At 38.5% G+C, this 27,624-nt stretch overlaps 1 protein-coding gene across 1 annotated transcript in view; it reads right to left on the reverse strand.

Annotated features, from left to right (window-relative positions):
* The window catches only part of LOC114666581 (phospholipase DDHD1-like), a 163,686-nt gene that overhangs the window by 48,762 nt on the left and 87,300 nt on the right, over positions 1-27,624 (reverse strand). The window contains 2 exon segments of the mRNA XM_028821487.2: positions 20,172-20,319; positions 23,388-23,516. Of these exon segments, the coding sequence (XP_028677320.1) occupies positions 20,172-20,319; positions 23,388-23,516 (277 nt within the window).

The following is a 27,624-nucleotide window of genomic DNA, read 5'->3' on the forward strand; positions in this document are numbered from 1 at the left end:
ACGTAGCTTGAACAAGTGGTCGCGGTTTGGATCTTTCTTATCTGGCTCGTTTCTGTTGTCATTCAAATGAAAGAATTTCAGCAGCAAAGAGAATCGGTTACGTGTCATGACAGCTGCAAAAATAGGTGTTGCATACATAGGATCTGTAGACCAGTACATCTCAATATCTGGTTTTCTGATTATTCCCATCAACATCAAAATCCCAATGAATTTTTTCATTTCGTTTTCATCAGTGTCAAACCAAGCACGAACACGGGAATGTGGAGGTAAATTGGGATTTTTCTCAATAAACTGTGCTGCATACAGATTTGTCTGATGAACAAAATGTCTAATCAAATCAGGTGACACAAACAGCTCATAAAACTGCTCAGCAGTGTAATTGTTTACATCAACAATAAAGCCACACGTTCCCTCAAACGAATGCAGAAAAGGTAGTTCACCACGGGCAGCAGCCCAGCTGAGATGCTGGGGATACACCCACTCAGCGCCGTCATCCGATGCGTCTTCATTCACAATATCATGCAGCGCACGTTGCTGCTCATCACTGTCACTAAAATCTTCTTCAGAACTGCTACAATCATGATCAGAACTGTCCAAAATCGCCTGCAAAGCCTCACTTGAAGTCAGTTTACGTTTCGCCATATTCACAGCTGTTACATGCGAATCACGTCACATGACCGGCCAAAACAACCACAGACTTGTCGAAATACAACGTAGTAATAATACCCACGCCAAACCGTCAGTTATACTACTTGCCAGGCATTCATATAACCACAGGCAAATGTGCCGGATAATTCCGGCAGTACGGCGTTAGCATTAAAACAACGGTGCCGGATATATCCGGCAGAGGGCGGTGAAGGGGTTAAGCTGAGAAAACAAAACAGACCCTCCAGAGAGATAACAAAACATGAGGAGTGATCAAATCAACCATTTCATACATTCTTGAAGAGAAGGAAAACACTGATGAACTCAGCAACACCAAAAGGTCTAGAAAACCACAGAATACAACTGTGCTAAATGATTACAGAATTAGGTCGCTGGTGAATTTTAGTCAAACCAAGAACACTCACTGGGAGGTAGACCTATCATTGCCAAAGTCAACGATTAAGAGAAGAATTCATGAAAGTAAAGACAGAGAGTATACCACAAGATTCAAACAGCTGGCAAACCTCAAGAATAGGAAGCACAGATTAGACTTTGGCAGAAAATATTTTTAAAAGTCTGTCCAGTTCTGGAACAATTTTCTTTGGACAAAGGAAACAAAGATCAATATATACCAGAATGATGGATGGAGAAGAGAAGAAATGGCTCATGAACCAATGAATACCACATCATCTGTGAAACATGGTAGAGGTGGTATTATGGCATGATCGTGCATGGCTGCCAATGGAAGTCAGTCACTAGTGTTTATTGATGATATGAAAGCTGGCAGAAGTGTCAGGATGAATTCTGAAGTGTACAGTATATGGCAACGCTATCTCCTCAGATTCAGCCAAATCCTACAGAACTAATAGGATCACAATACAGATGGATAATGAGCCAAACATACTGTGAAAGAAAACCAAGTGCTTTTCAGGACAAAGAACTTGAATATTCCTCAATGGCCAAGTCAATCAACCGACCTTCACCCAATTGGACATGCATATCACTTGCTGAAGACAAAATTGATGGCAGAAAGTCTGATGAACAAGCAGCAACTGAAGACAGCTGTAGTAAAGGCCTGGAAAAGCATCACTAGAGTGGAAACCTGGCACTGACTGTAAAAGATTTTCAACCAAATATTGAAGATGATTTATTTATTTACTTATTTATATGCATTTATATTTGTGATTATGATAGTTTGTCCAAATACTTCTGAGCCCCTGAAAATATGGGGACAATGTATAAAAATGTCTGCCTTTTAAACACCCCCATATAATATTTTTGTTAAACCCCTTGTCTTAAAGCTGAAAGGCTATACTTCAATCACATTTAGATTGCTTTGTTTTAAATCTATTGTGATGGTGTACAAAGCAAAGATTATGAAAATTGTGTCATTGTCCAAATACTTATGGACCTGACCATACCACAAAAGCACAGGTCAGATTTCCTAAACAGTGCATACACTAGAACTATAGAAGAAGAGGGCTATATTCCTACAAAGTTTAAGAACGTCCTGTCACTTCACCATGTGAAAAGGGCAAATAAAAATAATGTGGAATTTGATGCCAACAGAAGCACATTAAGCTGTAAATACAGGTTGAACACCCTTAACCTGAAATGCCAGGGACAAGAAGTATTCTGGATATATTCAGATTTTGTAATATTTGATATATATATATATATATATATATATATATATATATATATATATATATATATATATATATATATATATATATATATATACACACAGTGGGGCAAAAAAGTATTTAGTCAGCCACCAATTGTGCAAGTTCTCCCACTTAAAAAGATGAGAGAGGCCTGTAATTTTCATCATAGGTATACCTCAACTATGAGAGACAAAATGCGAAAAAAAAAATCCAGAAAATCACATTTTCTGATTTTTAAAGAATTTATTTGCAAATTATGGTGGAAAATAAGTATTTGGTCACCTACAAACAAGCAAGATTTCTGGCTCTCACAGACCTGTAACTTCTTCTGTAAGAGGCTCCTCTGTCCTCCACTCGTTACCTGTATTAATGGCACCTGTTTGAACTCGTTATCAATATAAAAGACACCTGTCCACAACCTCAAACAGTCACACTTCAAACTCCACTATGGCCAAGACCAAAGAGCTGTCAAAGGACACAAGAAACAAAATTGTAGACCTGCACCAGGCTGGGAAGACTGAATCTGCAATAGGTAAGCAGCTTGGTGTGAAGAAATCAACTGTGTGAGCAATTATTAGAAAATGGAAGACATACAAGACCACTGATAATCTCCCTCGATCTGGGGCTCCACGCAAGATCTCACCCCGTGGGGTCAAAATGATCACAAGAACGGTGAGCAAAAATCCCAGAACCACACGGGGGGACCTAGTGAATGACCTGCAGAGAGCTGGGACCAAAGTAACAAAGGCTACCATCAGTAACACACTACGCCGTCAGGGACTCAAATCCTGCAGTGCCAGATGTGTACCCCTGCTTAAGCCAGTACATGTGCAGGCCCGTCTGAAGTCTGCTAGAGAGCATTTGGATGATCCAGAAGAGGATTGGGAGAATGTCATATGGTCAGATGAAAAAACACTACTCGTCGTGTTTGGAGGAGAAAGAATGCTGAGTTGCATCCAAAGAACACCATACCTACTGTAAAGCATGTGGGTGGAAACATCATGCTTTGGGGCTGTTTTTCTGCAAAGGGACCAGGACGACTGATCCGTGTAAAGGAAAGAATGAATGGGGCCATGTATCGCCAGATTTTGAGTGAAAACCTCCTTCCATCAGCAAGGGCATTGAAGATGAAGCGTGGCTGGGTCTTTCAGCATGACAATGATCCCAAACACACCGCCCGGGTAATGAAGGAGTGGCTTCGTAAGAAGCATTTCAAGGTCCTGAAGTGGCCTAGCCAGTCTCCAGATCTCAACCCCATAGAAAATCTTTGGAGGGAGTTGAAAATCCGTGTTGCCCAGCGACAGCCCCAAAACATCACTGCTCTAGAGGAGATCTGCATGGAGGAATGGGCCAAAATACCAGCAACAGTGTGTGAAAACCTTGTGAAGACTTACAGAAAACATTTGAGCTCTGTCATTGCCAACAAAGGGTATATAACAAAGTATTGAGATGAACTTTTGTTATTGACCAAATACTTTTTTTCTACCATAATTTGCAAATAAATTCTTTAAAAATCAGACAATGTGATTTTCTGGATTTTTTTTTTCTCATTTTGTCTCTTATAGTTGAGGTATACCTATGATGAAAATTACAGGCCTCTCTCATCTTTTTAAGTGGGAGAACTTGCACAATTGGTGGCTGACTAAATACTTTTTTGCTCCACTGTATCAGCAAATTTTCAAGACGGCTCAACGTCATCTTTATGTCCTCAGATGTCCAAGGAAAGTCTTGATTTCTCGGTCTGCTGTCACTAATTTCTATAGATGCACAATGGATTCCATAACATCATGTTAAGGCATCTGCTCATCTCAAGATCACAAAGCCCTGCAGACAGTCCTGAAAACAGAACAGAATATTATCGACGCCTCACTGCGGTCTCTTCGGAACATGAACAACACTCACTGCCTTAGAAAGGCAAACAGTATAATTAAAGGCCTCAGCCATCCTTAACAGTTGCTTTTCTCATTCCTTCCTTCTGGCAAACAGTGCAGGACCATTGGACACTGAAACCAGCAGATTCAAGGATGGTTTCTGTCCACAAGTTGTAGGGTTACAGAACTGTCAGTTATAATAAAATACTGGAACATAACAAGCACTATATAATGTACAGTATATACAGTATGTTGCATGCTGTGTATTGTGTGTCTGTGTATGCATCATTGCAGGTATTCAGGTATTGTATTAAATTCAACTGTTCTGTGGTGACATGCAAGTAAGATTTTCATTATGTTATGTAGTATGTATACTAGGGTTGTGTGATTCTAATACTGAAAACCAAATTTTTAAAAACAATACAGTACCAGCATTTAGGGAATTTCTGTACTAGGAGTAAAAAAGGACTTTTAAAAGTTTTTTCCTCACTCCAATATGCTGTAGACTGCACAGGGGACAAATCCTCCCCTACCCCTTTTGACGCACCAGGGCAGTGTTTCTTAAATTATGGGTCTTGAATGTTTGTGATGGGTTGCCATATGATCGTGTTGCAAAATTACTAAAGTTATTCCAAGTGTGAATTCTGTGATGAATGATCTACCTGCTGTTACTTATTTCACTTCTTATTGCAATGTAAAAGAACACTATTGACTCATCACATTTCAATGGCATATAATTCCCAATGAATTCCCATCTCAAAGCCTACTAAACAATCAGTCTGAGAAAAGTAACTGCAAAGGCATGTAGTAGATTTTCAAGGTGCTGTGTAAGGTGAGTGAATTGGTTGGGGCTGCCTTGCCAGTGTTGTATGCAAAATGAGGTTTCAATGGCAATGAACAACTACTCTGTGGCTCATTGCATGTTCACTGCCTTTAGTCATTGTGGTCCCAATATTTCTCACACACAAGCTCAATTAGACAGCATCAGTCCTTGGAGGTCTTTAAAACAAGACTCAAGGTTTCTTTTATTTGAGCAAGCTTTTAAATTTGTTTAGTCAACTTTATTTAATTGTTTATGAAATTGACATTTCCACCTAGCATGATTTTTGCTTTTTATTTTTGGTATTTTATGTTTTTTAATGAGGCCTCAGGTGCCTAACATTTTGATATCTGATGAGAGAATGTGAAGTGGTGTGTGTGGCACAAATCAGATATAGCACACTAGCCAGGTCACATCATCTCATCATAAAGTATGGTGGTGGCAGCATCATGCTATGTTGATTATTTCGGGTGTCAAAAATTATATAAAAAGGAATGGGTTTCAGTTCAGCAAAACAGTGCATAAAAACTTGTCCATCTTTTACACAAAACTGAGACTACAACAGGACGTTGATTCAAATCACACTCACTTATCAAAACTACACATGCTTAAAAAGAACACTAAAACTGTGACTGTAATCCCAACAAATATTTGTAGTAGACCTCAAACTGGTTTTCTCATCATTGTTCCAAACTAACTAATGCAACAATATAATAGTCATAAATTACTAATAATGTGTATAGGTTCAATATTATGACATGTCTGTCTTACATATGGTAATCAACATGCAGCATATTATCATTCTCAGGCACCTTAATCAGGGAGTATTACTGCTTTAATTCAAAAATATCTGTCTTCCTTATCCAACATAACTACCTTACCTAGAAGGTGCAAAAGTGCAAAATGAAAAAGCTAACTGAATAGTTTATTGGCAGTTGTAGCTGCCAGAGGTTTTTCAACAATGTACTTAGCATGACAAATACATAAAAAATGAAGGCACCTGTTTACTATTTTTTGTAGTTTTCAAACAAAGAAAGTCTAATGACTTGAAATACTAGGTTATGAGACTCTTAAATGTGCAAAAGGGGATAAGGGCGGAATACAATTTCAAGGCAGTATATAAAAGACATTTGGGCAGAACAGGCCTGTTTTAATATGAGGCAGTATCTCTGCATTGCCTTATTCCCAATTGAAGAACCCAGTGAAATTTTAACTTTGATATTCATGTCTTAAAATCATTTATACCACAAACTTGAGGTCTCATTTATAAAATGTGTGGATTCGACCATGGAAATATGCTTACACCAAAAAATGGGAAAATGCGTACACCACCAAAAAACCTGTTTTGTTTTATGTACTGTATGTACTTCAACACCAAATGAAACCTGAATGTAGCGCCTTGTCAGTCGGTTAGTGGCTACCAGCACAGTTGGTAAGGTGGAGTGAAGCTTCTGAGATATTGCTGACTTGTTGACCAGTTCCTTTAGAAGTGACAGTAGGTAGGTATAAACGGGCAAAACCCCAAAAAAGATTGACACTCTTAAAAGAGAACTAAAACACAGTCTGTACATCATATTCATCACTTTCAAGGTATGTCACATCAATGCACATTCTAATAACGGCTTGGTGATATGAATTATCATACATGTGAGTCATCATTTAGCTTGTTTAGATGCATTTTCCTACTTAAACAAGGTTGTCATTATTTCCCAGTTTCTCTGAAATATTGCGTACAGGTATTTCAGAGTTGCCATAAATATATGCATGTTCTTCCCTTAAATTTTCTTTTATAAATCGACATTTGCATGGAATGCTGCGTACACCCCATTCTGTCTTCTTTTTATGGATATGCAAGCTTTATAAATCTGACCTCAAAACGCCAAAAATTGATGTCCTGTTTTAATAGATATCTTTAGAGCACAAACATAATTTTGATTAACGTCCACACAAAGAGGTAAAAATACATGTTGAGCATCCCTAATCCAAAACCCAAAATGCTCCAAAGTCCAAAACATTTTGAGGGCCAACATGATGCAACAAGTGGGAGATTTCACACCTGTCCTCACTGGCCCATGTGTGGTTCTGACACTCTGTTGGCATCAGTTTGCTATCAACCATCATCAGAGCCAGACCTACATGCATTATTCATTGTGCTTTTGGCTTATTCTCTGCATATAGTGACCTTTTAATCAAAACATAGCATTGTAGGTGCTGAAAGATTGCCTGATGTTGTTTGTTGTTGCTACTCTTTTAACAGGTGATACAGGTATTCTGATGACACTACTGTGCACTTTGTTTCATGCACAAAATTATTAAAAATATTGTATAAAATTACTTTAAGGCTACATGTATAAGGTGTATATTGTTATGGACTACTAAAGGCCTAGGGGTACATAATAGGCTACACACAAATGAGAAAGAGAGAGACAAAAAAAAAACCAAAACTACCTAAAAAAAACAGACTCCATTTATTTTCAAAAAAAGTCACAAAAAATGCTTGACAGTTACACACAAAAACAGAAGCAAGACAGGGGGACAACACTAACTTGGCTATCTAGCTAAACACAATTTACACAGCTACACACATTCCACAATTGCCATCAGGGTGGCTATCTTAAAAACAATTACATTTCTTTTACTTTGCAAAAAAAAAAAAAAAAAAATCTAAAGCCAGACTGCCCAAACCTTACTCTAAATACCTTGCTTGCTCTGTTAAATGCAAGTCCTTCTCTTCTCGCTCTCTACCCCAAAATCCAAACAAGTTATATAACAAGTTATATTACAAGTTATATATTATAACTTACATCCCACCAACAAACCCATGTGATTTAATCACAGTTGGCAGCTGAGTAGGTACGTAATTAGGGCAGGACTCATTTAAGTCTTCTGCTCAAAGATAAAAAAACAGGTTTAATTTACAAAACAGTAGGTTCCGATTAGGTCATAACTGTATGAAGCATGGGTAAATTTCTTGTCTAGACTTGGGTCCCATATTGAAGATATCTCATTTATATATATATTTATATATATATATATATATATATATATATATATATTATATATATATATATATATATATATATATATACACACACACACACACACACACACACACACACACACACACACATACAGTGGGACAAAAAAGTATTTAGTCAGCCACCAATTGTGCAAGTTCTCCCACTTAAAAAGATGAGAGAGGCCTGTAATTTTCATCATAGGTATACCTCAACTATGAGAGACAAAATGAGAAAAAAAATCCAGAAAATCACATTGTCTGATTTTTAAAGAATTTATTTGCAAATTATGGTGGAAAAAAAGTATTTGGTCAATAACAAAAGTTCATCTCAATACTTTGTTATATACCCTTTGTTGGCAATGACAGACGTCAAACGTTTTCTGTAAGTCTTCACAAGGTTTTCACACACTGTTGCTGGTATTTTGGCCCATTCCTCCATGCAGATCTCCTCTAGAGCAGTGATGTTTTGGGGCTGTCGCTGGGCAACACAGACTTTCAACTCCCTCCAAAGATTTTCTATGGAGTTGAGATCTGGAGACTGGCTAGGCCACTCCAGGACCTTGAAATGCTTCTTACGAAGCCACTCCTTCATTACCCGGGCGGTGTGTTTGGGATCATTGTCATGCTGAAAGACCCAGCCACGTTTCATCTTCAATGCCCTTGCTGATGGAAGGAGGTTTTCACTCAAAATCTGACGATACATGGCCCCATTCATTCTTTCCTTTACACGGATCAGTCGTCCTGGTCCCTTTGCAGAAAAACAGTTCCAATGCATGATGTTTCCACCCCCATGCTTTACAGTAGGTATGGTGTTCTTTGGATGCAACTCAGCATTCTTTCTCCTCCAAACACGACGAGTAGAGTTTTTTTTCATCTGACCATATGACATTCTTCCAATCCTCTTCTGGATCATCCAAATGCTCTCTAGAAAACTTCAGAAGGGCCTGCACATGTACTGGCTTAAGCAGGGGGACACGTCTGGCACTGCAGGATTTGAGTTCCTGGCGGCGTAGTGTGTTACTGATGGCAGCCTTTGTTACTTTGGTCCCAGCTCTCTGCAGGTCATTCACTAGGTCCCCCCCGTGTGGTTCTGGGATTTTTGCTCACTGTTCTTGTGATCATTTTGACCCCACGGGGTGAGATCTTGCGTGGAGCCCCAGATCGAGGGAGATTATCAGTGGTCTTGTATGTCTTCCATTTTCTAATAATTGCTCCCACAGTTGATTTCTTCACACCAAGCCGCTTACCTATTGCAGATTCAGTCTTCCCAGCCTGGTGCAGGTCTACAATTTTGTTTCTGGTGTCCTTTGACAGCTCTTTGGTCTTGGCCATAGTGGAGTTTGGAGTGTGACTCTTTGAGGTTGTGGACAGGTGTCTTTTATATTGATAACGAGTTCAAACAGGTGCCATTAATACAGGTAACGAGTGGAGGACAGAGGAGCCTCTTACAGAAGAAGTTACAGGTCTGTGAGAGCCAGAAATCTTGCTTGTTTGTAGGTGACCAAATACTTATTTTCCACCATAATTTGCAAATAAATTCTTTAAAAATCAGAAAATGTGATTTTCTGGATTTTTTTTTCGCATTTTGTCTCTCATAGTTGAGGTATACCTATGATGAAAATTACAGGCCTCTCTCATCTTTTTAAGTGGGAGAACTTGCACAATTGGTGGCTGACTAAATACTTTTTTGCCCCACTGTATATGCTGTGTTGACGTTAGTAGTAGTACCAGGATGTTGAAAGCTACTCACCCTTTCAACAGTATCCCCTCTAATGAAAACGATAGTGATGTCTGTCTTTTGCTTCCCCAGCACCATAGTTTGGCTTACTTTAAAGGTGAGACTGTTGTCCTGGCAGGTAAACTGCCTTAGCAGTGATGGTAATCTGGCCTATGATGGTAGTGCTATCAGCAAAATATAGAGTTGGAGCTGGGGATGAATAGCTTTTACTGTGACAGTTATTTGTTTTCTGTAAATTAATGTAGGTTTGTCCATTTAATCTGGCATGCTGGGTGAAGCACTTAAAATTATTTAGGTAGAAATTCTATAGCTAATTTCTTACGTAATTCAAACTTAATTAAAAAAAAAAAATTGTCCACACAGTATGACCTACTACATGTAATGTTGCGCAAACTTGTTCATATTTTTGAGCATTTGAAATATTGCTTCACAGTTTTATGGTGCCCTCCAGTACACTTAATTCACTCACTAAGTACCTTGTAACAGCTGATATATTACAACTGAATAGTTCAGCTCGTCTGTCCACAGACTCTCCAACCCCATCTGTTCCCTTGATCTTAGCATCATTTTGACTTGTTAAACATTATTTCTGATCCAACAATAAGTACAGTATTCTAAATGTTTCCCATATTACTGAATTGCTTAAAAAATTTGTAAATCTTTACTGCAGTTACTATTAGAATATTATTAGAAGCTGATGGTCACCTAGGGAATGATACTTATCATGTGCTGATCATTACAAGTATGTAAACTCTGACACAGAATGTATCTGTACAGCAGGTGTAAAAGTTAAAAAGGACAAAAACATGAAGGGCTTTGTTAAAAAAACTTTTTCATAAAAGCATATCCAATAGAAAAAAAAAAACGAAGGCCACAGAATTGGAATTCTAAAGTTTAACAACATGGGCCATTTTAAATGCAATATTGTATATCCATATTATTACATACCATAAACTATCTTTCCTGAAAATATCATTCAATCAAAACTGTTTTGTATTTTTTGGTATGTCAAGGTCAATATCACAAATCCTCCTGAACAAATCATCTTTTAAACAGTTTACCATTTGCATCTAGTTTCCCAATATAGGTAAAATTTCTACACAATCATTAGGGAGAATTCTGAAGGACCTAGCTTTATATAAACAAAGGGTCGATTTTCAGAAAGACAGTGCAAAACATGATGAAAATGATGTTTGATAATGCAGTCAAATAGCTCCTTCTTTGACTTGGTTGTCCATAATACTTACTCAACACCCACATGTTCTTTGAGAACTTGAGGCTATAGACTGAATAGTCTCCTCTCATTTGTCCAAACTTCCTATGTTCTTGAATCGTCTACCTTGATAATGACAGTGGCCTTAACATATATACATACATATTAACCTAAGAGCCTTGGAGATGTCTTTGAGCATCTTCAATCAGCATTTTGTGCTAAATTTGGAAATGGCTGTTTTTAGATTACAGCTCAAATTGCAGATCTCTGGTACTTTGTAGTTTAGCCATCATATTGTGAAATAACTGAACTTCCATTTGTTTGAGTTAGTTTGGAACTCCTCAGAGTCACATGAAAATTAAACAACTATTATGATGGCAACTTGCATTGCTCACGGTCTGTTTACAAAAAGAAGATTTTTTTCCTTTTGTTTAGCATGTTTCTATTTTTTGTTTGCATGTGCTGTATAATTATAAAAAACATTAAATGTTTTAAAAGGTCAAGAAAAATTAAGAGGCATAGACAAATGCTTTCACAACATCCATATTACTAACCAAGAATGGTAAACCGGAAGGCACAGACGCAGGTCTCTCGCTAAACCGGAAGGCACAGACGCAGGTACACGGCGATGGACCCAGGAGACATAGTGCGCAGGCGCCGAACACACAGACACGAGACCACATGGAGGAGTACGGAAGCATTCACGCCCATACTACACGGCATAGTCAGACCCGACATAGTACGGAAGGTGCAGGCGCCTACAACGCACGTCTAAAACACTGCAGCCACAAACACGAAAGAGCTCAACTAACGTAAACCCGAGATAGTACAGACGGCGCAGGTGTCACCGCCATATTGTGAGTGGCACTACTGCGGAGTGAAGTTAGGAATAATGTGCTGCTTGGGATTGTACAAACCGCTGAACGCTTTACACCAAATTCAAACACAATACAGCTCAACTAACGGAAATAGCACATAAAACAAATGTGCTGCTTGGGATTGTACAAACCGCTGAACGCTTTACACCAAATTCAAACACAATACAGCTCAACTAACGGAAATAGCACATAAAACAAATGTGCTGCTTGGGATTGTACAAACCGCTGAACGCTTTACACCAAATTCAAACACAATACAGCTCAACTAACGGAAATAGCACATAAAACAAATGTGCTGCTTGGGATTGTACAAACCGCTGAACGCTTTACACCAAATTCAAACACAATACAGCTCAACTAACGGAAATAGCACATAAAACAAATGTGCTGCTTGGGATTGTACAAACCGCTGAACGCTTTACACCAAATTCAAACACAATACAGCTCAACTAACACACGGCCCCAGAACAAACAAACACATCAGGATTCGGCGCCCCGCCCAAAGTCAAACCGGAGAGAGTACGGATGCCGCAAACGTCCACACTACACAGCATAGTGAAACCCGAGATAGTACGGAAGGCGCAGGCGTCACCACCATATTGTGAGTGGCACTACTGCGGAGTGAAGTTAGGAATAATGTGCTGCTTGGGATTGTACAAACCGCTGAACGCTTTACACCAAATTCAAACACAATACAGCTCAACAATACATACACGAGCCCACCTGGATAAGATCAATGAACGCTGGTGCCTACAACGCGCATCTGAAACTGTAGAAGCAAAGCAGGCACGGAGGATTCTGCACTGCACCCCAGAGTCAAACGTAATGACACTACGGAGTCCGCAAAGGTCCACAAAGATAGTACGGAAGGTGCGAGGAAGTACGAAAGGCGCGGTCGACTATAACGCGCTTCTGAACTAAACGTCCACATTACACAGCATGGTCCGGGTAATAAGAATAAACGAACTCTCCATATTAAACGTACAGCATCCTCACACGTCCAAACCATATAGCATATGTGAATCACATTACAGTGATGCATTATTAACAGTACAACCACAGAAAATGCTCCGTGTTAACAGTAAGTGCTATTATCCATATTACTAACGGTAGACAACGGATAACTGATGGAGACACGGTCACGGCTCCAAAACGATCCAGCTCAACTGACGGAGCTACAAAAACCAGCCCGAGATATTATTCAGATCCCTCAAGCCTTTATCTGCGATGACTTAGTGATGGAGGTGTTTGGAACAGCAATCACATTAGACCAAATACCACTATTAACACAACGGGCTATATTATGTCCAAAGAATATTGACGTTGATCGCATAAATAATCAGGTCATTGCGTTACTTCCTGGAGAAAGCTGCCTCTTTCTAAGTACTGACAATGTTGATTCTGAAGACGAGAATGAGCGTCTTAATTTCACATTAGAATATTTAAACACTATTAACCCAGCCGGATTACCACAACACAATCTTAACCTTAAAATCGGGACAATAGTCATGCTATTAAGAAACCTTAATACTAAACAAGGTTTATGCAATGGTACACGTTTAGTCATCAACACCATGACAGACAATGTTATTGAAGCAAAAGTACTTACAGGATCACATTCTAAGAGTACTGTTTTGATTCCTAGAGTTGACCTTTCAAGTTCTGATCTGGAATTACCTTTTAAACTTAAACAACGCCAAATTCCCATTAAACCTGAGTTTGCCATGGCAATCAACAAATCCCAAGGACAAACCACGGACAGAGTTGGCATATACCTCTCTCAGCCTGTATTTGGACATGGACAACTTTATGTGGCCTTCTCAAGAGTTCGCCGTTCATCTGACATTAAAGTTAAAGTTATAGATACTCTACACCAAGGAAAACTCATTCAAGGACAACACACCATCTTTACTACAAATGTTGTGTATAAAGAGATATTCCAATAAATAATTCTCATGTGCCATGCTATGGGTTCTTTACTTCCTTTGTTCGTCGTCTACACCTTTACACTACAATAAATCTCATACATACATCAATGTATTTCGGGTTACCCAACACCAGGGGTTGGCGAGCGAAGCGACCAGGGGGCGAAGCCCCCTAGTTTAGCTTATAAAGTAACATGTACCTGTGCTTTCATATGGTATATAGTCTTCTTAGGAAAATAGCCATCTTAGGAAAGGACAAAGCAACATACAGTATACATAGCTAGGTAAATATGACAGGACTACGTTCGTCATTACTTATGAACAGTGTATAAACTTGATATTACGGCAGGCATGTGTTTTAAAAAAAAACAAGAGGTTTTAAATTACTGCTGTTAAATTGATCTTCTATCAAACATCTCTAAACAGTCAAAAAGAAACTGAATCTTCAAAATGTATTTAAGAAAGGCCTGGGGCAAAGCATGAAAACAAGAAACATGAAGTGGAAAGGAAAAATAACAGAGCACGTTTACTATGCCTGGAGATGGTCACTATAAAAATGTTTTAAACCCACAACTACAAACATGATTGCCAGGCTGGCAGTATAAAAGTGATTTATACTTTATAATATAGCTGTAACTCTTTGGAAATATAAAGGTGGTAGAGTGGTGGTAGAGTTCAAGTAGCAGGGCAGTGCATTGGTTAGTGCTGCTTCGTAACTCCAATAAACCAGGATCAAATCCCAGATGACAAATGACTAAGTGGAGTCTGCATGTTTTTCTCTGTGAGTTCCTATTTGTTTCTAAGCACTCAGATCAGTTACATTACCTGGCAACTGAGCTGGCCAGTAATGAGTAGTTTGAAAATAAATGTGTCATATAATGGACCAATACTTTTTCCAGGGTGAAGTCTGGCCTCAGAGTTAACCAGACAGATTCCAGTGTCCTGTAGAAGTGATATAATTGGGTTCTGAAAATGGATGGATTATTAAAAAGTTTTTGCTTTCTCTCATAGTTTTATATCATAAACAACATATGTTTTAAACAGATCTTTATAAAATGCTTGTAATAACAACTATTTGTGTTCCTATTACAATCCTAGAAAAACATCACTGCCGTTTTCAGGGATTTTTAATTAACTAGTTATATTCAAATTAAAATACAAGAATACTGATGGCTCCAGTTTACTGCACTTTTACTCATGTTACATTTATTTTATTTTTCTTATGTGTACATTTTAAATTGTAGCACAAAAGGAAGGTATCTTGCAGCATGTTATGTGAAATCAAAGCATTATGTTATTAACAAGTCACATGGGACTGGTGATTTTTTTTTTATATTATTTACTGATTAAGCAACTGCAAAGGATGGAAGCAAATTCCAAGAAAAATCAATGAACATGTTAAATACAAATAATTAAAAAATATAAAATGAACAAGTACATACTGAAAGGGCTGCCAGCTGCTGATGCGAGTACCAAGGTAGAATAGGACAGAGGAGAGGCCAGACGGTGGTAAATTTTGCAATTTCCAGTGTGTCCTGTCTTTGTGACATCCATCAACATACCTCAGGATGAGTCATTTATATGTATATTGATCTATTCATCCCTTGCATTTCTTAAGACAATTGTTAATATATGTAGTAAACTCAAGTTTGAAATAAAAAACTAGAAAATGTTATATATATCCTTTGTTTTGAAATAAAAATATTCTGTTTAACAAATCTTGCTTGTTTTCTTTTCGCTAAATTCTATTATCACAACCATGACATTTTGGATTTCTCAGGTAATGCACAGGAAAATATGCAAATGTTACTGTCTGTAAAACAAGAGCACTCAACGTAGGCAACAAAGCTCCTGTATTAGCAAGACAAATAGTTAAACAAGAAAAAGAACCAGATATGTATGCTTCAGGCTGTTCAAACAAGTTTTCATTCAGGCATACTATCATATCTTGCCAAACAAACAACCTGCTATTTGTACCATGTTTCACTTGTGCGGAGTTCATTACTAAAACTCAAAAGACAGGAATATCTGAATAATAAGGCCTCACTATACTCAGCTCTGACAAACACAAATCTAACTATCATAATACCAAGGTTACCAGGACATAGGCTCTAAATGCACATTAGCCCACAATCAAATGCTGCTGTCCATCAGTCCCTAGAAGAACACAAATTTCTTTAACTCTGAGGTTTCTTCTATCCATAGTCTGAGCCATATTGTCCCTATGAGGATAGTGTGTGGGAGTACAGCAGACCCCCGCGAAGACACGGTTCAGGGTTCGCGGCCTCAGGGTTTGCGGATTTTCCTTAGAACCTAACTAATAATTGTTAGCGGAAACCGCAAATATCCTCCGCAATTTTTTATGGCTTTATTCGTAGCAATACTGCACTGTAGAGAGAACAGGAAGCAACCGTAGAGGAAAATGTGGCTTGGGATGGTGAAAGTAGCCAATAGAATTTGAAGCTGTAACTCCCAGCAGTCCCTGCAGTGGCTCCACTTGGTCTTCTGCTGAGGGTGCAGGGATGTTGGGGTCAAAGGATGTCAGCGTGGCTTTTAAAAAGGGGACTGGTGACCAAAAGAAAAAAAAAAAGTTTTTGTAATTTGTGTTTCAAGTTCCTGTCTCTCTGCTTGCCATCAGTTGGGGTACTTATTCATTTTGTCCTGGATCGTTTCGTGGTTGGGGTCTGGATTGTCTGCCATCTGCCTGTGTACATGAGGAATGTAAGTCGATTCATTGCTATCCTGCGAAGAAAGGAGCGCTCCTGAACCCGTCTTCACCATTTCAGGAACTACCGGTAGGACTATCTTTACAATCCCATTCAACATGCGGATCTCTGGACTATCTATCGTCATCATTACATTTCATCAGTTGACGTTTTTCATGGACTATACTGTGTGTGTTTTGTTGGTGCTTTGCTGTATTTAATGTATAATCACCATAAGGGGAACAGGGGTGGTATCGTTGTTTTCATTTGTTTTCATTACATTCTTTATTTGCTGTTAGATTACCGATTTGCTTTGTTTTTCTTTCTGTTTGTGAGTGCGTGCGGGTCAGGTCAAGGTTGGGTGCATCCCTGGAATCTCCACCATAAAAATAAATAAATCACCGTCTTTGATGGTGTGAATCTTGGCAGCACCGGACTGCTACAGCGTTATTCTTTTCTCCTTGCTGCTGATTGACTGCTGTCCTGTAACGCATCTCCAGCGGATTGTTCTCTGTTTTGTTCTTCTTAATCCTTAAACCCACTAGACTAGCCTGCCAGCGTCAGCGTATACCTCTGTGTGCTTGCGTGCAGCCAGTTCAAGCGCAGTTGACTCGGTGATTTATTGAATTTAATCAATGGCGTTAGTTGCAACTTGTACACATTGTTCCAGTAGTTCTTCAAATAGTTTTTACAGTTCATTGGCAGTGTGTAAAATGATTAGTGTTACAGTAACTGTGATGCTCTTTGCATGAAAAAAAATGTGTTCCATTAAAATTTCACTTTTTCTTTGTGAATTGTGACATTTACTTAAAAAGTGCAGCAAAAAAGTATTTGGCGTCCAGGGATGCATTAACCCCCAATTATGTGGCAGTTTAAGGGTCAAAGCCCCAAGATGCCGTCAAAGGCTTCTGGCAATGAACACATGCTTTCATGAATTACAGTACATATAGCGGTAACATCGGTATTTTACATTCTAGCACTGTGGGAGACATATCAGTACAGTACTGTACAGTATACGGGTTTACCGTTACATTCTTTTTTTTTTAGGTAATGTATTAAGCTGAGGCTGAAATGAAATTAAAGTGTTTTGGGGGCATATTTAGGGTTTAAACTATAAAAATAGGCATTTTTTTAACCACATCCATAATTGGCGGTGTTTCACAATTTGCGGGTGCTCTAGGAATGTAACCCCCGCAAATTTTGAGGTTGTACTGTAGTTGTGAAATGTCTCCAAAGACAAGGCGTTAACTTTAAATGAAGTCCAAAAGAACCAAAGAACAAAGTTTAGAGATCCACAGCCTTGCTTCTGTTTACCTAAGTTCAGTGTTCGATACCTTACCATTAGAAAGGCACTGGCAAAAAAGCGAACCATAATCCAGTACTACTAATATGACCAAGAGAGCTTGTCAAAATGCACCAGGATAATCCTCAAGACTCCTGGGACAATGTTATATTAACAAAAGAATCAAAATTGTCCTACAGTGGCTCTAAACTGTATATGTGAACAAAATCAAACACTGCATTCACCAGTTTAAAAAAAACACCATAAAGCACTCTTTGAAGGTGCTGTAAATGGCACACATTTCTGAAGAATACTGCTGACCAGTCCCAGCATCTTATAATGCAGAAAATATTAAAATACTGTTTGTCAGGAACGTGGAACTGCCTATATAAAAATGTACACTTACACAATTCTTAATTCAGATTAAATGCTACCAAATCAGAAAATTTCAGTTTATACTACTGATCTGTAGCTGTCCTGAGAAAGCCAGATGTTCCTGCTTTTGCAGGAAACCAAGATAAATCCTGACAGAACTTATACCATCTTTATTGCAAAATTGTAATCTATACAAAGGAAGTGAAAACATATCAGAAACTATTTTGTGAAAAAAGGAAAAAAAATCCTCCAAAAAGCTGGTTGCTTTAGTGTGCAGACCCTGCGTTCAGAATCAACCAATCATAATGAGTTTCATCTCAGATAGTAGTTAGTATACACCTTTGCATAAAGGTACATACACCCAATCATCTACAACTATGTGGAAAAATATATTATGGTCTGATGAGACCAAGGTTGAACTATTTGGCCATAATTTCAAAAGGTATGGTTGGTGCAAAAATAACAGCACATCCTCAAAAGGACACCATAACCACAGAGAAGCATGGTGGAGGCAGCATTATGTTTTGGGGTTGCTTTTCTTCAGCTGGAAGTGGGGCTTTAGTCAAGGTGGATGGAATCATGAGCATCAGTCTATTTTGGCACAAAACATTCAAATATCTGCTAGGAAGCTGAAGATGAACTTCTCCTCTCAGCATGAAAACAACCAAAAGCATATATCAAAATCAACAAAGCAATGGTTTCATCAAAGTTCTGGAGTGGCCCAGCCAGAGCCTAGACCTCCATCAAAATGAAAATCTGTGGGGTGAAGAGAGCTGTGCACAGGAGATGCCCTTGTAAGCTGACAGATTTGGAATTGTTTTACACAGAGGAGTGGGCAAAAATCATCAAATCCAGATGTACCAAAGTGATAGACTCTTACCCATAAAGACTGAGTGCTGTAATAAAATCAAAAGATACTTTAGTTTAGAGGCTGTGCACACTAATGCAACCAGGTTTGTGGAGGATTTTCTTTCCTTTTTTTACTTAACAGCTTCTGATTTGTTTTCACCTTCTTTGTAGAGATTGCAATTTTGCAATAAAGACGGAGTAAGTTCTGGCAGGAGTTCTCTTGGTTTCATCTTTTTATTACACAAAATCTGTGATTTTTGTCAGGGGTGAGTAGTTTTATATCCACTGTATACATAAATATAAATGTAATGAATTATTATTATTATAAACATATCCATATATAACTGGGAGCATTTTATACAGCCAAATGCTCCTGTCATATTTTGCTTCATTTCTGGTATCTAAATGCTGGTCCTACTTTCTCTCTAGAGGGCAAAAAAGTGATCAAGTCAATTTAAGTTTACCAATTAAATGAAAACACACAACTTTAAAATGTGGTAGGAAACAAGACCATCCATAGAAAACAACAAAAATCCATTTTTATTCAACTTAAACGCATTAAAATTCTTACACTATATCTGTTTTGTCAGAGTTGTTGATATCTGCACGGTGTAGCCAGTTATCAAGAAGTAGAAGTCAACTGGAAAAGTGCACTACAGACAGCGACAGATGTGCAATAAAGTCTTTGCAAGAGATTTTCTGTAGCAACCGTCATTGATTATAAGAAGTGTACAAACAGACTGGATAGGCCAAGCCATGGATGGACAAAACTGAATGGTAATTACACCAAAGACAGCAGAATTCTTGCTAGCTCTTCCATAAATTAATAGGAGAACCAGAACGGGAAATAAGCACAAGGTTGTAAGAAAGTGTTCTAACACCTTCATTTTAAGGTTCACTGCTTTTCACTGAATCATTGCTGAGTTTACATGCAAAAATGCTACAAATAAACAAGGCAAAACATTTTAAGTTAACAACATTAAGATGAAGTCAAAAATATACAGATGTCAAAAGAACATGAGTGTTTTCATGCTAGATAATGAAAATAACACCCAGAACACCACTTAGATGCCCTATGGTCTTCATATATTCTAGAACAGAATATCAGATTGTCATGTCTGTAATATCTGAACATTAAAATTAAAGATGCCCGCAGACCATATTAAACGTGCCTATATACTCACATTCCTGTATTCTTAATGATTCTGCCCTGGTCCATCTTCTGTCCTATGCCATGGACAACAAAAACAATGTGTGTGGCCTGAGGGTGCTTATCTTCCAGAGAGGCTTCCTCCACATAGCCACGATGGAGCCGTGTCCCACTACTAGATGCTAAAGAACAAAATTTAATTATGATAAGTTATTGTCAAAGATTGCTCTCTCATTAAAAACATCTGCAAAGGTTTGAACTCTGATATTACTCTAAATTATGTTTGGTAAATTCAAATGTTTTATGTAGCTTCTGGGACTGAGGAATAAAAGGAATGTAATAAGTGGTTGTTTTCTTTTTAATTTGATTACATATGGTCCACCAAGTTCTAAAATTAGACAACCTCAGGTGACAAGCAATTTCTTCATCATCATCTTCTTTCTGCTATTCCTGGTTAAGGGTGTGGTATCACTATGCTGAGCAGGACTAACTAGCCCTCACAATCACTAGTGATTTTCTCCAGACATCCAAAGGACAACAGAAATAAAAGCTTTCCAGTATTTACTAGATCTGCATTTTGATCTTTACTCCCAGTGGAGCAAGCCATGTTCACCTCCCTTTGCAGGCACCCAGCAGACATCCTAACTATACAAGTAAGCCCGCGATTCGCTAGTGAATCAGAAATCCAAGAATGGCAATCAGTTTCTGTTCCGTCCGATATTTGGATGGATGACATATCATGGAGGGTGGGTGCGTCTGGGGAAATGTCATTTAATTCAATAAACATATCTGTACTAAAGCGGTTTCGTTTTGTGGAGACGTGATTCTGTTGCCTTTGCTGACACCGACTGCTGGCAGAGTGGAGCACAGCATGTGTAGTTTACAGGTTGTGGTGTTCGTGTGCCAGCGACTGAGTCAGGGAAGCCGCTGGGTTTGAGTCTGTGACCGTTATGTGATCTATATTACTGGCACAGTGGATTAGAGCAAGTGTAGTGAACAGGTTGTGTTGTTTGGGCGCCACCTACTGACTCTGGGAAGCCGCTGCGTTTGACTGTGGGGCGTGCGCCACAGCGCAATATGCGCCTCGGTGGGAAGCCGCTGCGTGATGACATATCATGGAGGGTATATGCGGTGGTGTGGGCGGTCGCGTCTGGGGGGCTGTACAACCTGGCATGCACGCTTTACCTCAGGTGTAGTTCACAGGTCGTAGGCATGGTAAAGTTTCCATTTAATTCAATAACCCTATTTGAACTAAAGCGGTTTCTTTGTGTGGGCGCCTTCGTTCATTGTTTGTATCCACGACAGTACAGGTTGTGTTGTTTGGGCGCTCACAGGTTGTGTTGTCTGGGTGACACCTACTGACTCTGGGAAGCCGCCGCGTTTGACTCTGGGGCGGGTGCCGCTGCGTTTTGGGAAGCCGCCGCGTTTGACTCTGCACTCTGGGGTGGGCGCCAAGGCCGCAGTGCGCATGCGTACGTTTGACTCTGGGGCGGGCGCCAAGGACGCAGTAAATTAACTGTGGTTTAGTAAGATAGATCATATGGAACATGCATACAAGGATCAACTTCTAACTTCTGGAACCAGGCCTAGTAGTAGTGTTCACAAGTGAATGCCTGTTGGCCAGGTGACCCACATAGACTGCTCACATTCTGGCTAGAAAAGTTACCTGGAGCCATCTGTCAAAATATATTTGACAAAAATAAGCATCACATAGTATACCTTTAGGGCTTTCATATCCACTATGAAGTAAGCTGGAATCTGCTAATCAATTGCATTTCATTAGCTGAAGATCAGAAATTTCTAACACTTCTGGATAAAAAGCACTTTTGGCCTTATTAAGACTTATGACAACACCATGTCAAGGAAAAAAGACTTTGGTTGTAATGTTAGAGAATTAATTGTTGCTGCTTGTCGGTCTGAGAAAGATATGAAGACTGTTCCCAAGGTATAGGTATTTGTAGCCCATCCTTTGACATTAAAAAGAATTATTTACACATGGAGAACACTTATGATAGTTGTAGTTCTTTTCAGATGTGAGCGCCCTAACAGATGCATATGAACAACGTACTGGACATCTGACATATTTAATGATGTCCTCTTGACAAAGGAAATCAAAGTGAATTTGTTAAGTAGTAATGCATAACCCCCGTGACCCTGTAATTAGGATATAGCGGGTTGGATAATGGATGGATGGAGTAATGCATATCTCATATCATCTCAAGAACAGTATATCAATCATCAAGCATGATGATGGTGATGGGATAATGATTTAGTTTTATTCTGCAGCCAAACAATCCGGATGGCTTGCCATCAATATGTCCAATCCACTTTATAATAAAGTATTCTAGAAGAAAATGTAAGGCCATCTGCCTGAAAGCTAAGAAAATGGATCAGGCAAGATAACAATGATCTCAAGCACACCAGCAAATCACAACAGAATGGCTAAAATGAGAAAAGAATCAAGGTTTTGTCATGGCAAAGTCATATTACAGACTTTAACTCCATTGAAATATTGTGGTGGGATGTTAAGAGATCTGCGCATAAATGAATGGCCTCAGATATCTATGAGCTGAAGACCTTGTGAGGATTATTTGAATAAAATTCTCCTGATGCCATGTAAAAGACTAATGGTACAGGCAATGTGGCATATTGGTTAAGGTTTTGGACTTCAGACCGTGGTTGTGGGTCCAAATCTCATTATTGACACTGTGTGACCATGAGCAAGTCATTTCATCTGCCAGTACTCCAAAAGAAAAACAAAAGAAATGTAACCAATTATATCTCAAATGTTGAAAGTCACCTTAGATAAAGGCATCAGCCAAATAATAAGTAATAATAAAAACAATAATAAAAAATTATACAGAAATAACTACTTCCAAGTTATTGATGCTAAAGGCAGATCTAAAATCCACTTAATCAGCAGTTGTATTTACTTCACAAGTATTGCTTATTTTTTCTCAAAATAAATAATGACAAAGTAAAATATGTTACTTCACTTGATTTATCTAAACGTAGGACTTGGTGAGGACTACACCATAGTTAGTTATGGCCCGATATAAAGAGCAGTTCACTACAATAAATAAAACATACATTTTATGCCTTATTGTAAGGATATGGAGCCAGGTAGAAAAAAGTCCTACTTTTACAACCAAACATGATGATTTCTGAAATAAAGGCTTACCACAATTTATAAGTTTATCTCCAAAAGAAGTATGCTAGTTGAATGCTGTCTTTTGTAAGAAGAACTTACCTTTGGAAAATCCAAGTTTCTGAGTAACTGTGCGAGCGATTTTTGAGGTGGTGGCATCACTGTAAAGGTAGACTTCATCCACACAGTGCCAGTCCACATGACTACGACTCAGCTTCAGAGAATGAATAGCTGGCGAAAAAAATAATAAAAACATATTATTTTATAGGTTTGATGAGAAACATGAATCTGTGACATGAAGGGTTCTAGTTAAAATTTTGAAGACTGTAAAAGAGAAATGGAATATTATTTTAAGACGCTCTCCATACACTGTGACATTTTTCTGAGTATTTTGCAACTGTGAATTTTATAGCTCACTCTCCTTTTAAATTTCCCCCATTGATTCATGAAGCCAACTTAGCTGATTCTCACCACAATTAGAAATAAAAATATGGAATGTAGATTCAGCAAGGAGTACAGGGCTAATGCATCGTGATGCTGCTCATATAAAACCGCATTCAGCTTTTTGGCACACTATTCTCCCAGGATCTTATTTCCTCTAATTTTTAATTGATTTTTGACACTCCTTATGTCTGTTTTCCATTTTTCTGACACTAACATCTCATCGTTCATATAAAAAGGATACTGTTCTTTGTATCGTATCCATCCAAATTTATTCTTACACAGTTGTTTCAAATAGCATTTCTATATCTTGTGCATTTACTACTGTCTTTGCATTAATGTACCATTTAAATTGCACTTGAAAAGGATACTGTCACATAGAGCAAAATCTTTGTTTGTCTGATTACAAACCTTGCATACCTCTGAAGAATTGCAGCTGTGCTCTGCATAGCCTGCTGTATTTCTCATAGCAATGCAACCAGTGTTAAAAACACACACCACATGCAAACAAACTCAATATACAAGTAAATAGGAATTTTTTAGAGATCTCAGTTTAATGCCCTCTACTTTCCGTTTAAAGAAGTCACACCTTACCTAAAATCTACATTTTATTTTTTAGGAGATGCTCAGCAAATACAAAACATTTTTCACAGTGAATTCAACTTAATTTTGCCAGTCATGCAACAGACATTTTCACCTAGCATGACATTTGCTCGTAGTTTATTCCAGTAAAGTTTTTAGGAAACTCATATACAATTTAGGTATGTGTTCATTAAAGTGAACTTTTCAGAAATATGTTATTTTAGGATTCTGGCAATACAGCTAGATGCAATTCACAGAGTACTAGCAATTTCCCAAATATAAAAGGTTACACAGAGTTACTCGCTTTATTTCTTAGAAAGTACAGTATGAGCAAAGGTGTGCATATTTTGGAATTTTAAAGATGCAAGTTCCAAGGAGGGTGCCTTTGGACTGGAGTACAAGCATTTGCATTTCAGAGCAAATTTTTAAGTGAAAATTCAAATGCATGCAATCAAAGGTTACATTTTAAATTTTGAGGCTGACTGCTGATGGCTTATGGATGCTAAGCAAGGAGGATTTTTTTTGCAACCAGAACATTACAATAACCTGAAGTGAACCACAAAAAAAATCTCTTTACACACCAAAAATCAAATTCCTATGAATTTTAGTACATGCAGACCATGTTATGAATTTATTTAATGTCATTATCTTCATTATGATAAACTGTACATGAAACTTAATGGCTATAACTTAATCACATTTGGGAGATTTCTAAATGTACAATTTACAAAAAAAGAATGGAACAGAAAATAAATATATTTTCACAAAAACTGAACTAATTAAGAATGAACCAGTGAATCTAGTAAGCATTTTATAACATTATAAAAAAACAAACATGAGTTAAGTATTTTATTCATATATATCTAGTCTCTGGCTGCCTTGCATAAACCTAACTATCTGTCTGTTCTATTTATACACAGTGCCCTCCATAATGACAAAGAACATTTTCCTTGATTTACCTCTCTACTCCAAAGTTAAATATTACAAATCAAACAATTTAGACGTGATTAAAGTGCACATTGCAGATTTTAACTTATCATATTTTGCGTGCATTTCTTTCACTCTAAGCTTGCTTTTACCCTTTGGAGTCTGGAGTTGCCATTGTTCAACATGAGGACAAGAGCTGTGCCAATGAAAGTCAAAGAAGCCATTATGAGGCTGATAAACACGAATAGAACCATTACAGACATCGGCAAATCCTTAGAATTCATCAACTGTCTTTAAAATCTTTTTAGAAGAAAGAACTCACTGGTGAGCTCAATAATTTCAAAGGGACTGATAGACCAAGGGAGACTTCCACTGCTGATAACAGAAGAATCCTCACTATGGTAAAGAAAAAGCCCCAAATGCCTGTCCAACAGATAAAAAGCAGTCTTCAGGAGGCAGATGTGTATGTATCAGAGACAAATATCTGAAGCAGACTTCATGAACAGAAATACAGCGTCCACATTGCAAGATGCAAACCACTAGTTAGCCACAAAAACAGGATGGCCAGATTGCAGTTTGCAAAAAAGTACTCAGAATTCTGGAAAAAATGTCTTGTGGACAGACAAGAAAAAGATGAAACTGTATCAGAGGGACAGCAAAAGCAAAGTGTGGAGATGAAAAGGAATTATTCAGGTTCCAGTAAATGCCTCCAAACCCATTGAATGGCACTTCATCCTCCAACAATATAATGATTTCAAATATACTGCTATGGCAACACAAGAGGTTTTCAAAGATAAAAAATGGAAAATTCTTCAATGGCCAAGCCAGTAACCCGATTTAAATCCAATTGAGCATGTCTTTGATATGCTGAAGACAAAACTTAAGGGGACAAGCCCCCAAAACAAGCAGGAGCTAGAGATGGCTGCATTAGAGGCTTGACAGAGCATCACCAAAGAAGACATTCAGTAGCTGGTGATGTCTATAAATCACAGATTTCAAGCAGTCATTGAATGCATGGGATTTAAAACAAAGTACTAAATTTGACTGCTTAAAATATCTGCCATTGCTATGTTCCAACCATTACAGAGCCCTGAAATGAGGGGGATATGTAGAAAAAAGAGTTGTAATTTCTACATGGTATGACTGAAATGAATGCAAATACCCTTACATGAAAATCTACACTGTGCACTTTTATCACATCTGAACTGTTTGACTTGTAATTTTAAACTGTGGAGCAGAGGAGTAAATCAAGGAAAAATATGTCTTTGTCCCCAACATTATGGAGGGCACTATGTATGTGTATATATATCCATATTACTAACCGAGAATGATAAACCGGATGGACGCAGGGACATCCGGCCATGGGCCGTGGACGCAAAAGACGTACTGCGCAGGCGCCCCCGATGGAAAGCAACGTAAAATTAGAAATGAGGCGCCCATAGCACATAGAAAAAAGGAGTCAGACGCCGGCGCCGCACGAAGCCCATGGCACACGAAACGGAACACACACAAAGAAGAGAATTGAGACCCACGACACACAAAGCCCCCCTGCAGTAACTGAAATAAGAAATGAGGCGACGCGCTCCTATAACACCAAAAAGAAAGGAGTCAGACGCAAGCGCCACATAGCACACGAAGCGCTATGCACACAAAGAAGAGGATTCAGACCCACTACAAACAAACACCCCCTCCACTAACAGAGATTAAAAAAAAGTGAGGCAACGTGCCCCTAGCACACAAAAAAAAAAAAGAAGTCAGACGCGAGCGCCACACAAACCCATTGGACACAAAACGGGACAGACTTAGGACATAGCACACGAAACATACACAAAAAGGAGGATTCGGACCCACGACCACACTAACATAAATAAGAAATGAGACACAAAGCCCCACTAGGGTTACCACTTTTAATACAAAAAAATAAGGGACGCATACTGCAGCGGGGGCCACATCCCAGTGCCAACACTTTGCAGACTCTACTTAAAAGACCCGCCCTCCTCACTGGACAGTTAAAATGACCAATCAAACTAACGATGACATCAAGTATTACCCAATCAAAAGTAGGAAAGGAGGCATCTTCATAAAATGCGTGTGGGATGATTTGCATGAGACGCTGCTTTAAAAAAAATCAGGGACAAAACCCGTCCCGTATTGATTCAAAACGGGACGCGCAATTTCATTCTCAAATACGGGACGATTCCGTATTTTACAGGACGGGTGGCAACCCTGCCCATTACTGAACGAACCGTCCGTATTAAACATACGTCATCTGAACACATTCAAATTAGGCAGCATAGGTCGATCTCATTATACTGCTCCACTATTAACCGTTTAACCACAGAAAAGGCTCCATATTAACAGTGAGTGCGATCCTCCTTATTACTTATCC

This window comes from Erpetoichthys calabaricus, chromosome 16 (assembly GCF_900747795.2).
Source record: "Erpetoichthys calabaricus chromosome 16, fErpCal1.3, whole genome shotgun sequence".
Lineage (NCBI taxonomy): Eukaryota > Metazoa > Chordata > Cladistia > Polypteriformes > Polypteridae > Erpetoichthys > Erpetoichthys calabaricus.